Consider the following 17,341-nt stretch of genomic DNA (forward strand, 5'->3'; position numbering starts at 1 on the left):
TATACTATATAAGAATAAACTTCCATTTCAGTCCCTGAGGGTATTTTGGTCAATTAATCAATACTTAATAGAAAAAACTAATCAAGTTAGCTATTTGGATGAAAAGCGTTAAGAAATGCAAACCTCATGGCTGGATTTGTTATAAATTAGATTTTTGGACTGAAATAGTTAAAATGGACAAATCTCAGGGACGAAAACGGAAATTTACTCTTATGTAAATCATATTTAACATTATGTAAATAGCTGGAACTAATATGATAATAAAAATAATTTATAGTACCCAAAACCAAAAGTCTACAAATACCCAAAAATATAAGCTATAAAGATTCTGCCTTTCTTCACTGTTAAGACTTGTGCAGTGGGTACAAAGACATGAACCATCATTTCTTTGCCTACTGCAAGAAGAGAAGTGGGGCTCGACCTTGATTTTAGAGGGTTTTTTTGGACCCACTTATTGGTAGGCTGTAAACGAACCGAACAGTTCGTGAACCGTTCGACGGAAGTTCGTTATGTTCGTTCGATAAGCTTAACGAACAAACATGAACAAAGGTCTCGATTGTTCGACTGTGTTCGTAAACGTTCAATAATATATTCGTTTCTGTTCATTCGTGTTCGATTTTTTATGTTTTTTTTAAGTTTTTAATGTTTTATTAATTTTTTACTTCCCCCATAAGTATTATCCCCCCCCCCTTTACCTTTCCCACCTTCTTTTTTACTTTCCCTCCTAATTCCTACCTTTCCCATATAAGTATATAGAACTTGAAAATGAATTGTATTGATTCAAGATGATTTTACATAATACTTACAACATATAATATGTAGAGGTACAAGGTACATGCAAAGATTACAAAGTAATTACAGAAGCATAATTCTTGGGCGAGATTAATGCCCAGTCAATCAACTTGATTGATTTGCAATTATCTTGGTAATCAACTTGATTGACCAATTGAATGGAGAGGATAATATGCAATTAATGTTGACTTAATTTGTGTTGTTAATACGCCCCCGCAAGATGGACGCAATCTTGGAACGAAAGTTCAGGAAAGGTGCTCGTGAAAGTGGTTTGGTGAGAACATCTGCAAGTTGGTCCTTTGAGCTGACGTGAAAAACTTTAAGTTGTCCGGAGTTAACCTGTTCCCGTATAAAGTGATAGTCCAGGGCGATGTGTTTCATGCGTGAGTGGTAAACAGGATTGGCACATACATAGGTAGCCCCGGTGTTGTCACAGTAAAGTGAAGTGATGGAGTGCTCACAGTTGGTAAACCAAGTTCACTGAGTAAGTTTTTAACCCATGAAAGTTCAGCCGCCGCATTGGCAAGAGCTTTGTACTCAGCTTCGGTGGATGATCTAGAGACCGTTTTTTGTTTTGCAGATTTCCAAGAGATGATGTTTGACCCAAGGTATAAGATATATGCTGTAGTGGATCATCCCCCATCATGAATACCGGCCCAGTCCGAGTCCGAGAAGGCTTATAAGGTAAGATTGGTATTTCGTTTCAAAAACAACCCGTGATGTACCGTTCCTTTCAAATATCGGAGTACCCGTTTGAGAGCTTACCAGTGTAATTGTTTGGGTGAATGCATGAATTGAGATAGTTTGTTGATGGCGAAAGAGATGTCGGGGCGAGTGACTGCAAGGTACTGTAGGGTACCTACAAGTTTGCGGTAGGGAGTTGGATCAACAGGAGGAGAGGAATCAGTAGAGGAAAGAGGATCAGAGACGCTTAGAGGAGTGAGGGCCTCCTTGGCACCATCCATTTTGAAGGTGGTGAGAACATCTTGGATATGGCGATGTTGAGAAAGGAAAAAGACCATGGGGCATAGGAATAACCACTATTCCTAGGAAGTGATGGAGGGGACCTAAGTCTTTGATAGAGAATTTGTTGCTTATGGCTTGAACAAAGGAATCCATAAAAGGATTGTGATTGCCGGTGAGGAAAATGTCATCAACATAGACGAGTAGGTAGCATGTGATACCATTGTTATGATACCATTGGAGTTATATACAAAGAGAGGTATCAGATAGGCATTTTTTGAAGCCAAAACCAATGAGAAAGGTGGTGAGCTCAATGTACCAAGCACGCGGTGCTTGTTTAAGGCCATAGAGAGATCTTTTGAGTTTGCAAATGTGATTTGGGAACTCGGAATTTGTGAAACCAGGAGGTTGAATCATAAAAACATCTTCATGTAGGGTCCCATGAAGAAAGACGTTGTTAACATCAAGTTGACGTAAGGGCCATCCTTTTGAGAGAGCAATGGAGAGGACGGTGCGAATAGTGACAGGTTTAGTAATGGGGCTGAAAGTGTCATGGTAGTCTTTCCCATATTGTTGGTGAAAGCCTTTGGCAACGAGACGGGCTTTGTATTTGTCAATAGTGCCATCGGGTTTGCGTTTAATTCGGAACACCCATTTGTAACCAATGGGGTGTTGGGTGGTGCGAGGAACAAGTTCCCATGTGTGGTTTTGGATAAGAGCATTGTACTCAAGATCCATGGCATGACGCCACTCCGGATCTTTCATAGCTTGGGTATGGGTTAAGGGTTAAGGGAAATTGGGAGAGGATGAAGAGCGGTAGAGTTAATGAAGTTCGGGTTGTAGTATTTTGGGTTAGGTTTTGATTGTCGATGAGAGGGTTGTGAGGGATTGGTGGGAGAGGTAGAAGTGTGGTCGGTAGGGAGTGGGTTATCGGGTTGAGTAGTTGGGTTGGTAGATGAGAGTGGAAGTGGGCTGGCAGAATGAGTGGTTGGGCCGTGGGAAGAGGGGAGGTCAGTGGGTAGTGGGCCGAGGGAGGTGGGTTGTGGGGACTGTGGAGTTGGACTGGCAGATGCTAAAACTACCCGTTTCCGATGTTTTTTGGCGTTTCGTCATCTCCACCTCGTTAGGAATCGGCGACCATTTCGGTTCCTTTTTCATAATTTCCCACGCGCGAATGTGAGCAAAGTTGGTATTACCATTGTTCGACTTATACTTGTCCAAAGCTTGTTTGAAAACATCGTCGTCGCTCATGCCGCTACGACGCCCACTTGTATATATTTTATTATATTCCTCGCAAAACCTATTGACGGCCGAGTTCAATTTCCGCCACTTTGACGACACCGAGTCGATATCACGATACGGGCCTTGGTCCATAAGTTCGAGGAACTTCGCCAAAACCTTGGACCAAAACCCGTCACCTGTTTGGTTATTACCTATAATAAAACAAACAAAATATATTAAACTTAAACAAATTAAACAAACATTTAAAATATCTAACTGTTAAAAAAATAAAAGATAACCAAACTGTTGACCATCAAATTTAAATAAACTGTTAAAAAAATTTAAAAATTTATAAACTGTTAAAAAAAATTTAAAAATTTATAAACTGTTAAAAAAAATTTAGAAAAATATACTTAAAAAAAAGTATAAACCTTAAAAAAAAGATAAAGCTTAAAAAAATACAAACCTTTTGTCTTGTTGTTAGACGTGGCTATGAAAGCCTTGGCTAAGGCTTCTTCTTCGATTGGCGTCCACTTAGTCGACTTCGGTTTGGACGATTGATCACCAACCACTTGCTTGCCTTTGTTTCGTTTTCCTTTTCCTTTAGCCAGTTGGGTTTCGGGAACAACCTCCACATCGTCGTCGGGTTCGGGTTGTTGAAAGGGTTGCATCGGGATCGGTTGGGGTTGAACGGGTGATGTCGGGTTCGGTGGGAAATTATAAGCACCCCGCAACATCATTTGTTGAATGGCTTGATTTTGAGAGAATTGAGCGAATTGGTTTGGCGAGTGTTAGAATGATGCAAACGCATTTGATGAATATTGCGAGAATTGGTTCGGTTCTACCGTCGGATAATATGCCGGAACCGAGAAAATATTAGGTTGGGTCGGGTTGTTGGGATTGTTCGGGTTGTTGGGGTTGTTGAAGGGTTCCATTTTCTATAGAGTATGATGTTTATAAAAGTGGGAAGAAGATTTATAAAAAAAAATTGAGAGAGATGAATTTTGGGTTAGATTTTTGAATATAGGTGAAAAAGGAAATGAAAGATATATATATATTTTAAATTTTGACCGTTTGTTTTTTTTTTTTTTTTGAAAAAAGGATTTTTTTTTCCTTAAACGGTAACTTTTCAAAATGGGGCCCACATTTCTAGCCGTCGCCAACGTCCGAATACAGACGAAAGGAACGGGGGGGGGGGGGGGGTATGGTGTTGACGACGTCAGGAGCCGGGGACGGGAGAGGGGACTATGCCATACCGTGTAGCCTAAGGGCGTGTTTGGCTAAGCTTTTTGAAACAACTTATTAACTTATTGTATTTTTGAAAAAGTCAGTATGAAGTGACTTATTGACTTATTGATTTTTTCCTCTCACATACACCCTCATTGCCAAACATCATTTTGAAGCTTATGACTTTTCAAAAACCAATAAGTTAATTGTTTCAAAAAGCTTAGCCAAACATGCCCTAAATTCCTCCATTATCATCCCAAACAATGATCAGTCACTCTCACAATCCTCTTCTTTCCTCCAATTAACCCCCAAAACACTTCAATTTCACCTGTAATTTCATCTACAACAACAATTGAAAGTTAATCGCGATGGATCTGTGTGCTGTATAGATCAAAGGTGCAGCTCGATGCCCCTACGTATCGAAGAATACTCACGTTTACGATAAACCTAATTCTCTGTGGAGATCGAAGAAGGTGTTCGACATCAGTGTGACGAAATCAACGGTTTCTTCTCGTCAATCGCTTGTTGTGCGAGCTACGGGGAAGAAGAATTCTCAGAACAATTCTGCTTCTTCGTCTTCTACAGGTGCGATTTATGTTTTTGTTTGATAAAATAGGGTTTCTGTGTGTTCTAATTGTGTTATAAAATATGATTTGGAATTTGTTTTGATAAGTTAGGTTTTTGTGTGAATGTAGCTGTTTTTGTTATTAATTTTGGTTTCTGATTGTTAGAACATTATTTTGTTATGAATTTGTTGTAAACTACAACTAAAGTTAGGGAGTTTGTAAATTGTAATTGCTAAACTGAAAGTAGATTTATATGATATTTTTAGAGTTAATTACTGTTTTCGTCCCTGTGGTTTGTCAAAAATCACCATTTCAGTCCATTAGTTTAAAAATTGTGATTTCAGTCCCTGCTGTTTCACTTTCGTAACCATTTCAGTCCCTGTGGTTTCACTTTCGTAACCATTTCAATCCATTATTCTGTTAAGTACAGGGACTGAAATGGTTACGAGGTGGACTGAAATGGTTACGAAAGTGAAACTACAGGGACTGAAATCACAATTTTTAAACTAATGGACTGAAATAGTGATTTTTGACAAACCACAGGGACGAAAACAGTAATTAACTCATATTTTTATTAGTAATTTAAATTGTTTTAGTTAGGTTTTCTAGCTGTTGATGATGATGATGATGATGATGATGATGATGTTGTTGTCAAGAGAAAGGGGTTTGGGAGAAGGGAAAGGGAAAGGGAAAAAAACAAACGCTCTTTTTATTACACTCCCCAGACATTTGGTCCACCTCTTCTCGTGCAGACGTTTGCTGATGTGGTCCGCAGACGGCAGACCGTTTGCATCTGAAAAAACAAACACCACCTTAGGTTTGAGTAATTTATTTGGGGCCTGAACCAACAATGAGAATGATCTTTTTAGTATTGCTTTAATGTCACCCTGTCAGTATCAGTTTGTAATAATTTTATGCTTCCGTTTCATTTAGTTCGCAGTTTGTTGGTCGTCTACCTGCTGTCATTATGTAATTTGCCATGCTATCATTATGTAGTTTGTTGCTCGTCTACTTGCTATAATTATTACAAATTGAACTTTTATGTTTCATTAATTTTGCTGCTCTATGGATCCCCAACCGGGCCTGTCCCTCATAGCCCACCTGCACAACAAACATAACCAAAACGTTTTTAAATTGTTCTAAAACCTTTTAGGCCTACGTGCACATGAAAGCAATCCCGAAGGTTTTTAAGGTGTTTTAAAACCTTTTAGGCCCACAGCATACCTCTTAGCTCACCTGCATAATAAACCAAACCAAAGCGTTTTTAAATTGCTTTTAAAACCTTTTAAGCCCACGTGCACAAGAAAGCAAACCCGAAGGTTTTTTAAGTGTTTTAAAACCTTTTAGGCCCACAGCATAAGAAAGCAAACCGAAAGGTTTTTTCAAGTGTTTTAAAACCTTTTCAAAGTTATGAACTACAATTTTTTTTTCAGGCCCAAAATGTTCAATCCCAAATTGTTATGAATTTAAATCGAGATAGATGGTAAACGGGCAAAAGCTGCGCCGCTACCCTTTTTTGAATATCAAAACTAAGTCATTTAAAAACTATGTCCATAGATCTCGGTGTCATAACATTACTATGCATAACCCTTTGAACTCGACTAAGTAGGTCCACAGCCTCTAGCGCTAGGAAGCCAAAATTATCAAAAGCAAACGGGATAAACTGTGCTGGTTATCAAGGCACGCTTTCTCATGTTTGGTCAATTTACCCGAAGCAGCCTTTAAAGCAGTCTGACCCACCATGAAAGTCCTACCCCCTAAGCCCACAAGCGAGGAAACCCTGTTAGATCCACAAATGCATGTTTTCCTCCGACCTCTCCAAAGACCAAAATGTCTGATGGTCTTTTGTTTACATAAACTAAATGAGAGATATAATTTCTTTTTTAAAATGGACCAACCCGGTACCGACCGATTTCTGTTTATTTTTTATTTTACAAAAACTGAATACGCTTCCATTTGGAATTTATAAAAAATCAAGCCAGTCCCTGCCGCTATAATTGTTAATTAAAACATAACTTCCAGTTCAGCGAACGACTTTGCAGGCCACAGCCGCGAGTTGCGACGCAGGTGGCTGTTACGGGTTGGTAATATCTGGCACGTGGGATAGCAACACCACGTCACCTTTTTTTGTGTATTTGTTGCATTTTATTTCATGTTTGGTTGTTGTACACATCTATATTTTGTAGTTCCATACTAGTCTTTATTGTTAGGTTCGTATGCGGATTTCCTGCCGCAACGCGCGGTGTGGGAAACCTAGTCAATTTAAATTATGACTGTAAAATACTTTTTTAAAGATAAAAAAGTTGACGTGTTAATCTTGGATCATTGTGTGGAGTTGAAAGAGATTCACCCATCACTTTTGGAAATCATAAATGCTTAGAAGTTTTTTTTAACGGCCAACAAAATCAATCCTGAACATTTTCAAGGCACCCACTAGACCAAACCTTCTACTTCGAGAGTAACCCGAGTCTACCACCAATTACGGGGAAAACCGGTAACCCACCCGCCCGTAAGCACGACGGTGAATTTACCGGTAAAACCCGTTTAGCTCAAGGATTGAACCTAGGTTTCCCTGGGTCCCTATCATTGCCCACCGATGCCTCACTCTACACAAAGTGAAAGTTGAACTTGCATCTTCCAAAAGAAATGCAAGTCTTCCAACACTGATCATTGTCCTTAAAAGTATATGCTTAAAAAGCTTCCAACAATTAGTGGGTTATCCAACTTTGTGACAAATATATATGTTCAAATCAATATAAAAGCAGTTAAGACTTAAGAGTTTATAAGTTTTTTTCTTAATAAATGATTTGCCCCGTTTAAAGTGCAGGTTAAATCTAACTACTATAATAAAAGAAACCAACTTTTGGACACATGTCATTCATTGAAGGTATCCTTAAATTTATATTTATCTAAATAAATAAATAATAAATTAATATTAAATCCTATCATAGTTTAATAAAATATTATCCTCAAATCTAAATTGTTAATTTAATATATTTTTAAAACAAATACATCTTTTATCTACTTATCTTATATTAAATATATAAATAATAAATTAATATTAAATGTTATCCTAATTATTTAAAAACATAACTTTTTTTTATTATTTGGTATACAAAATTATGTTTATTCAACTCGAGTAAAACACGAGGTTTTTAAGAATATAATTTTTTATATTATTTGGTAGATTTTTCAACCCGACTATACACGGGTTTTTTTAAAGATACGACGTTTTTAATATTTAATATACAAAATTACATTTCTTTAGGATATAATTTTTTTATTATTTGGTAGATTTTTCAACCCGACTATACATGGGTTTTTTAAAGATACGACGTTTTTAGTATTAATATACAAAAATACATTTATTTAATCTGTGTAATACACATAGTTTTAAAGATATAACTCTTTTTTATATCTATTCAACACGTGTAATATACGGGGTTTTTAAGGATGTAATTTTTTATTATTAGGTAGATTTATTCAACCCGATTATACACGGGTTTTTTTAAAGATACGACGTTTTTAGTATTTAGTATACAAAATTACATTTATTTAATCTGTGTAATACACATGGTTTTTAAAGATATAATTTTTTTATTATTTGATATATAAAATTACATTTATTTAACCTGTACAATATACAAGGTTCATAAAGATATAAGTTTTTATTATTTAATATATAAAATTACATTTATTCAACCCGTGTAATACACGGGGTTCTAACCTAGTTAATTAATAAAATAGAGTTGAGAGGCTAGTTATGTTTTATGATAAAGTTCCAGGACTGAAGCTGTGCAAATGATAAAGTTCAGTAGTATAAATACAAGAACCTGAAGTGTTTCCATTACAAGAGCACACCACTGCAAGTCACTTACAATCGTTGAAGATGTCAGCAAAAACTGAACACAGTTGTGACGTATTACTACAATCCATGCTTAAGGTATCTCTATTTTTTTTTTTTTTTTAAATCAATTACAATTATTTAGCTCCATATGAATGGTAATTAGAATATAACGAATCTGTGTTAATCAATAAGGGAAATGCTATTGAAAACGGCTCTATGAATCTCCAAGTTGAAGGCCTTGAGATTCCAAAGGGGTTTGGTTTACACCTCCTTTGCTCAGAGGACATAGTTGTAGGCTGGAACTTCCAGAAAACTGGAGCAATGACTTCTCCGGTTTCTTAATGTGCCTTGTTATTTCAGATATCTTCTACATACATCAAAATGAGATATGGATAAGTATGAAGCAGGCGAGTGGTATGGATTCTGGAAATGATGTGGTTTGGGAGGAGAGTGATGGTGATAGTAAAATGCATACATTTGTGTGTTATGTTTCATTTGATTCATTGAGACGCACTTCTTGGTGGAACCAAACATACAATGCGATTTCTTTTAACATTGCAAGTACTTTGACGTATAGTAATCTCGAGTTGCAACGTGGTTTTGGAGTTAGACTCATGGACAAGAAATGTATAAGTGGTCTAACGGAAACATCAACAAATTCTTCTTATCATATCCCTAACTTCAAAATTCTCCAAGACTCGGCATCTCAACTTAAGGTATCCGTAACTCCACATAGTGCGCCTGTATGAATAGAAATGGAAGTAAACTTGAGTACAACGTTGGAGAGTATGGTATCTAATAGGTATGTTTAATTCGATGATCGAATGTAGGAAGTAAGAATAGTGGAGAGTATTAAAGCTTGTTCAAGTGATGTTTCAATTGGCATGTATTAATAAACATGTTTATTGCAATCTAAATTTTTAATTTCAAGTGATGATTACTAAGGCATAAAATGTAAATTTGGTTTAGATATCTATCAAATATGCAAACATTAATTTTTTTGGGACAACCCAAAATGGGAATTGTTGAATGTTTTGCAACAAAAATTGTGAAACAGAACTGAAAGCGTAAGAAAAAAAAAAAACCCAAAAATATATGAATTTGAAATAAGCATGCATGGCATGCATGTGTTCTAGAATTGTTGTCCATTTATTTGAATATTATAGCTAATTCCTCATCATGAATTACCACCGTCATTCAGGGGACACCAAGTCATTTTAACATATAAGCGCTTAAATAAACTTATGGGTCAATTACATAAATATGTATCAATATGTTTCATGTTTAAAGCGTCTAAGTAAATAAGTACAAGTGTCACAAGTGTCGATACCAAAATGTGTATGTGTGTGTCGTTTTGATTATATGACGCGTCGGTCTCTTTGTACTGTAAGTCCCCTACTAAAATATTGAATATTTCGTATATGAAAGCCTACATTTTTCATCTAAAGATGTCATTGTTAGACATCAACATAACCGACGATGTTCATATAGGATTCAAAACATTCAAAATACGCTTTTAAAACGTTTACATCAGTAGCAAAAGAACTACGACAATCGCGGAAGCTTCAACTCTATGTGTGTTCGGTTCTTGTACAAGCATGATCGTCATCCAAAAGTTTATAATGACCACCTATAATCAAAAACCTTCAAAAACGTTAGTTATGAGAGATTTATAATACGTCTAAACAAGTTCGTAAGACAAAACAATTAAAATAAACTATTTTTGCCAATTTTGTAGTCTGTCGCGGGCCGCGACAGACTTGGTCTAGGGTTTCGCGGGTGGCGAAAACCTATTTTTCACATAAAGTTATGTGGCGCAAACTCCCAGCACTACCATTTTTACAAAAAAATAAAAAATAAAAGACCTCATAACTTCCCCAATTCTCATCCATTTTACTTCAAACTTGTTTCTAAATGAATGTAAACCACGGCCTACATATTTAACCCAAAATATTTAACCCGAGGAATCACCCGCGGCGAGCAAAGCCTTTAAATTTAAATTCCCGGGGTATCACTTCTCTTTGATGACCCTCGTCAAGTCATTCAAAAATCAAATTAACCTAGATAGCTATAAGTATGTTGTATCGTATCCACAAGCAGCATGTAGTTAGTATTTCATGTAAGTTTAATTGGTACAAGTAAAACACGAAGATGTGGTAGTCAAACAAAGTGAAATGCATAATTATAAAAGACAAGTTAAAGAATTAAATTTCAAATACTTAAAATATGGCCACAACAAGACTTAGGTTTGGACATTCAATAACTAATCTAAATAATCATACACTCATCACTACATAGACATTGTTTAATTTACCAAATTCACACATTGGATAATCAATGGATGCTTCAATCTATCACAACCCTCCTAAAACGCTTTAATTATACCCCGTATATGCTAATTTACACTCGTATAACCTTAATTTAAACAAAAATCAAATAAAACAAATAAAAACCAGATTTTACCTCGCTCGCGGGCCGCGACCAGTTTGGCCGTGTGCTTCGCGGGGGGCAAGGACCCTTTGTCTATCGAAACCCCCTTGAGCCACGTGTCCCCACTTCGTGTCGAACCTACATTGTGAGCTACCAAAGCTATACCCTAGCTAGGGTCTCTCGCGGGCCGCGAGAAAGAGAGAGAGATGGGTCGCGGGGCACGAGCCAGCCCGTTTCCAGCCTATAAATGGAGGCCACCAGCTTCAGTATCAGTCGTTCAATTCTTTTCTCTCTAAAGCCCTTATTATAGCTAAAAGTTGCTCGGTATTATACCCCTAAAACATGAAGCTCTGCCTCGTTGTAAGTATTTTAACCCCCGATCACTAATTCGTTACCCTACCCGATTGATATAGGGCTCTGTAACGCATGTCGAGGCTCTGCCTGACTAAGTTCGTTGGAGTTCTGTCTCGTGTTATATGATTAATGTGATTTGGGTTATCTTACTAACACTTGTTCATTGTTTATTTTTAATAGAAAATAATCACGAAAAGCAACAGGAAGCTATAAAAACACCTATGTCTACAATGTGAGTCATTCTCTTTTTCTACCAAAATGTTTTACTAAAACCTCAAATATTTTCACTTATAGTTACAGTAATTGAGTCTATATATTCTATAATTGCTGCTGGTATGTAGGGTTTTGTATACATTACTACTGAATGAGTATATTGGTAAATATAAACGTTGTAATCGCTCTCAATACTGTAAAGTTATAAAACCTTGTTTTGATTAAACTGGGATGCACTCGCCAGTATTTCTTGCTGTTAAACTTTTTAAAATGCGTTTCAGGTAACTTAATGTGAAGCTATAAGAAGCCAGCTATGGAGCACTGAAGTCTTAAAGAAGTGGCTATAAAAGTTACCTAAATAAAAGAAGTTTATATTTTCAGCAACTAGGATTTATCCCTATAAATGTATTATGAATGAAACATGGGTTTTATCCCATTTGTTTATTATAAAAGTTGGTGTTTTTGAAACTCTGAAATTATTTCCAAACCACGATCCTGATGTCTCATTTCCGCTGCCAAATTAATAAACCTCGATACCACTTGACTGGCCCGCGGCTCCCGCTCCCGGGGTAGGGGTCGGGGGCTGCGACAGAATGTGGTATCAGAGCCATGCCACTGGTTTAAGCCATTTAGGTGTTCTCCTAATACCTAAATTTTTAACCAATTGTGTTAGGAAATAACTTATGTGTTATTTTGTGTAAATATGTATATTATTATTGTGTTATTTGACAATTTTCTAGTTTACAGTATGAGTGAGCAAGGTACCTCTGATGCCTACCGTCAATTACCTCATTCCCAAAGAATGAAAGAACATCATCACAGCCAACCTCAAGATACATCGCTGATTCTGAGAAAGGAATCTTTATATTTAAAGCCCAATCCGAGGAACCATTTCCCGCTAAAAAGAGAGGCTGGTTTAGTAAAGGAGCTCATGAAAGGAGGAAAAGAATGAAAAAACTCCAACAACCGTGAGCCATAGCAAATAGAGAGTATAGTACCCAGAACCAGGAAGCTAGACCATTATGGGAGGAGGAGCTTGATAGGCAATTAGCTGACTTCCACATATTAGCAAATACAGCAGCAGACCCTAATCTTAATCAAGTAGCTGAACCACATCCTTCACCCTTATTCCCCAATCAACCCATGGAGCTAGAACCAAACTAGGAGGACCAATTCCCAATCCCAGCATTTGACCCCAATGAGATCCCTAGAATTCGCACACCAATAGAGCAATATACAACACTGAACCCTTTAGATTATGATCCGTGGTGGGATGACCACCGTTCATTTCAAAAAATATTAAATACCCCATACCCTTACGGAGAACCCATACCACGTTACCCCGAACCAGTACCAGCCCCACTTCCACCAATGAATCAAGAGAATCCGGAAGAAATTCGCCAATATGGTGAAGAGTTGGTGGAAGAGGGAAATCGAATCCGTCAGATAGGAGAAAAACTAGTCTGGAAATATGACGAGCGTGATATGCAGTTCTAGACAAGCCAACACCTAATATATATATATATATATATATATATATATAGGTAGAGGATCCTGTAAAAAGTGCTCAAAGTGTGAGAAGTGTAAGAAGTGTATTATAACACTATATATAATACTATATAACACCATATAAACACCGTATAACAATATGTAACACCATATAATACCATATAACACTATGTAACACTATATAACATTATATAACAAATATAACACTATAGGTTGTCTGATAGCATATCTATGATAGATGTATAGTGTTATATTTGTTATATAATGTTATATAGTGTTACATAGTGTTATATGGTATTATATGGTGTTACATATTGTTATACGGTGTTTATATGGTGTTATATAGTATTATATATAGTGTTATAATACACTTCTTACACTTCTCACACTTTAGGCCCTTTTTACACTATCCTTACCCTATATATATATATATATATATATCTGTGTGTGTGTGTGTATTTTAGTTGCCTTGATAAAAAAACAAATCAACTAAATTAGATAAACTAAAATGCCTATCGATGCATAAGTACTAGTGTTTAATTTTCCAGTTATAAATTGTTATAGATGCATGTATAATTACGAAAAAGAGTAAGTCGCAATGCTCGACGTTTTTGGTTTAGTCTATTTGAATGTTTGTTTAAATTAAATCTTATTCTGTGATATTAATACCTGATAAATGTTTACAATTCAGATGCAAAACAAAGTAAATCAAAATCAGGAAAACTAGAATAATGATAACAACAGAAACCAATTGAATCATAGTGCCATTAAACACATAGTAGCACAAGGAATTATAGATGCTATGCCATATATTATCAAGACTATTAAAGAAGCAGAAAATAATAAATCTGTAACTGGAAGTAAACGTGCAACTATTGAACCAAGTCACAGCGTGAATGGAGATCACGGACCACTTATCCAAGTACCAATTCCAAAAAGAAGAAGGGTCATCTCATATGGTTGTTCTTATAAAGAATTTTGGGTCTGCAAACCAATAGAATTCTCAGACAATGAAGGAGCCATTTCAAACTTGCGTTGGATAGAAAAGACAGAAGCAGTCTTAAAATAATTAAATGTGCAGATGAAGAAAAGATCATGTTTCCTTCTAATCTTAGTAAGAACGCGGCCTTAGAGTGGAGGAATACCATTTTCCAGTCTAGAGGAAGTGACAGTGTTTATAACATGGAATGGACCAACTTTAAGGAAATAGTTGAAAGGAAATTCTGTCCTCCTCATGAAAAGTGTGAGTGCAACGCAGGAACGGTTCTAGTAGAAGAACGTGGCGGAATCGATCAGTGGCGAGGTGTGGAATCCCTCGACACCGTCTGAGAATCACATACAACAATCTCAACGCTTAACATGTCTGATTTCATTGATAAACTATGAAAATACAAAGGATCCGGATGAAAATCAGACAGAGCTTCGCTTCAGCAATCTGGCAAAAAAGTTCTCACAAAATGAGCCTAGACCACTATTTATAGGCAACTCAGGGAAGTGAGGTGTGGGTGTCACCCGGTCATCCGATCGGATTGCCATCCGATCGGATGTCCATTCGTACGGATGACATATGTTTATACCACACTTAACAGATAACGTACCATTCCCTGTTTTGTCTAGATATAAAATACATACATATACAAATATACAACGACACATACAGGACCAAAATACATAAGACTCAATACAGATGGAAGCTACAAACATAATGCACTAACAGACTCCCCCTTGGATGTAGCTGGAGTCTTCCTTCTTGCATAGTCTTTAAGTCAGCTTCCTGTTACGTCTTCTAGCTTTAGCTTTCTGCCTTCTTTGTTCATCACGTTCAGCAATAATTTTCCTCCTCAGAGGCCTACCAACATCATTCCAGTATTTTCTGTATTCAAGATCATCATCACGCTTCCTATCCCATCTTGGGATCTTGTTCTCCTCTTTTTCGATTGATGTCTGGTCAGTTGGTGGAGATCTCATCTGCTTTCGTCTACCAACAACGGCCGCTCTTTTAGCTATCTTCTTAAATCTTTCAGCTCGCTTCTCTTTCTTCAGAAATTCTTCCAGCTCCAGGTCTCTGAACTTTGTTTGCCAATACCTACCAGAGTTGATAGCTTTCTCAAAGCATAAGTTGGCCATTTTCTGATATTGTTAAGCATGTGCTTTATCAGGAGCATCATAAACAATCTTGTTGAAGCACAAGCACTCAACATCCTTCTTCGAACAGTTTACCAACCACATAGGATCCAATACACAGATCCTCCTTGATTCTCCTGTCTTCTTATCAAATAATGAAATCGGCGCTTCTGCTATGCTCTGGTTGTACATCCAACCTTCAAAGTCTTCAAAGAAATCTTGTTCCATCGCACGTAGTGGCATGTTCTTCAGACATTTCAACGACTTTATAATCAGAGTAATGTCTTTCTCTCCTGTCACTGGATCAATCTTTATATCTTGATTCGGATATTGAGGCTTCCAATCTGGGAATCTATGCTTTGCTTGATGCTTGATGTATTTCCACAACTTCTGATCATGAACTTTCACTTCAAGACCATAATAGAATTGCTTTATGTTCTTGGTCTGCACTAACTCCTCAACATCCCACCACGGAAGTGTCTTGATGTCTAACAAGAACTCAAAGTACTGACACCCGTGTTCTCTTCGAATAACATACACCTGCAAGTCTTCAAGATATCCCCATGAAAGTATATCACCCAAAGACTTATCTGGATGATCTATGAAGAACTGCAGAGGACTCTTGAACTTCCTTTCTTTTGGAATCACCTTAAACCAGTTCTTCCTGCCTTCTAACAATGTTGAGGAACTGTTTTAGGAATACCTTCTTTTGTTATCTTTTCGACCACTTTCCTTCATAATTTATCTTCATTCTGTTCTTTAAAAATCTCGGCAAAAGTAGGAAAAGTGTCGTCAACACCAGAGTAGTGATAGGGCATATCTTCTTCCGATGTATCTGAGCCCTCTTCAATCTCAACATGATCAAAGTTATCAGCTTCATTTGCAAGCTTAAACTCATACTCTTTCTCTGGTGATGAAGGAATTTCATCTTCTATATCAAACTTAAGATTTTCATCATCTAAACCCAGTTCTTCTAACATCTCTATATCCCCCTCATATGCAGAATATAAATAAATGACTTTGGGTTGTGTGAGGAATACCTGATCAGAATGTTGCTTTCCAGAAGAAAAAGACTCCTGCTGCTGATCCTCCCATTGTTCATTCTTTTCATCATTAAGAAGATCATCTAACGATTGTTGGACTGAAGGCTTTACAATCAGCAACCCCGTTGACCCTTGATCATCATCGTCTTTGTAATTATCCCATGAACGATCATAATTTTCAACAGCATCAAGGATTTCATTCAGTTCTTCATCTTCTACCTCTTCCTCTTCTTTCCAACGAAGTAATAAAGGAGTTTCTTCACAGGTTCTCGCCTTCCTTTTTCTTTCATTAGATTTTACCAACTTAAACACTCCACTCAAACTATAACGCACTGGCCGAGATTTACCAACAAGTATAAAGCTTGGGTCTTGATCAACTTCCATGTGTACTACTTCAACATTTACCTCTGCTTCAGTCATTTCAACGTCAGCAACTTGTTGACTTGAAGTACCAAGTGTCTCTTCTGTATCAATCACTAACCCTTTCTTTTTCTGAGTTGCTTCCTGAGCCAACTCTTTCTCCCTTTGAATTCGTCGCTCTTCGACTCTTTGAACTTCTAATTCATTGTACACAACTTGGACATTAATTCCAAGCTTGTGTTCTACAACAGCATATAACATATTCAGTTGTTCATCTTTCACAACCTTATCTACCCCTAAAGCTTCAACTTCTAGCTTTAACACTTTGATTTCATTTGAAGATGCTTAATGAAGTTCATCTAACATTTGATGCAATGTTTGATTTGTTTCATTCATGTTTGCGTATTTCACGTTTACTTCAGAAAGCTCTACAGAAAGTTGCTCAAAGAATTTAGCATTATCATCCACATCTTCAACCAAAGTATTTATCCTTTCTGCATGATCATTGACAACAGACTTTATTTCTTCATTCACTTCAATAAGCTTCTCAAGCTGCTTTTTCAACTCGTCACACTCAGCTTCAGCTTTCGCTTTCTCTTTCTCCAGCAGACTTACATTCTTTGTTAGATCCTTGATCGCTGCATCATGAAACATATCATATTCTTCACTAAAAAGAATGTCATCCTTGAGTT

The 17,341-nt window shown here is 36.8% G+C and overlaps 1 protein-coding gene and 1 long non-coding RNA gene across 5 annotated transcripts; one reads left to right on the forward strand and one right to left on the reverse strand.

Annotated features, from left to right (window-relative positions):
• Positions 1–2,766: 2,766 nt before the first annotated feature.
• Positions 2,767–3,716, reverse strand: LOC110932749. Its single transcript, XM_022176006.1, has 2 exons — positions 3,443–3,716; positions 2,767–3,188 (listed from the first exon to the last, which is right to left on the reverse strand). The coding sequence occupies exons 1-2, from the start codon at positions 3,714–3,716 to the stop codon at positions 2,767–2,769; spliced, it is 696 nt and encodes a 231-aa protein (XP_022031698.1).
• A 673-nt stretch (positions 3,717–4,389) lies between these two features.
• On the forward strand, positions 4,390–9,560 carry LOC110935552. Of its 4 annotated transcripts, none has more exons than XR_002589193.2 (4): positions 4,390–4,788; positions 7,597–7,656; positions 8,549–8,712; positions 8,809–9,560. It is a non-coding gene; the product is annotated as an uncharacterized LOC110935552 (long non-coding RNA). The 4 variants fall into 4 exon arrangements; XR_002589194.2 differs by having other exon boundaries at positions 8,555–8,712; XR_002589192.2 differs by lacking the exon at positions 7,597–7,656.
• The last annotated feature ends 7,781 nt before the right edge of the window (positions 9,561–17,341 follow it).

The sequence above is a fragment of the Helianthus annuus genome, chromosome 4, assembly GCF_002127325.2.
Source record: "Helianthus annuus cultivar XRQ/B chromosome 4, HanXRQr2.0-SUNRISE, whole genome shotgun sequence".
NCBI lineage: Eukaryota > Viridiplantae > Streptophyta > Magnoliopsida > Asterales > Asteraceae > Helianthus > Helianthus annuus.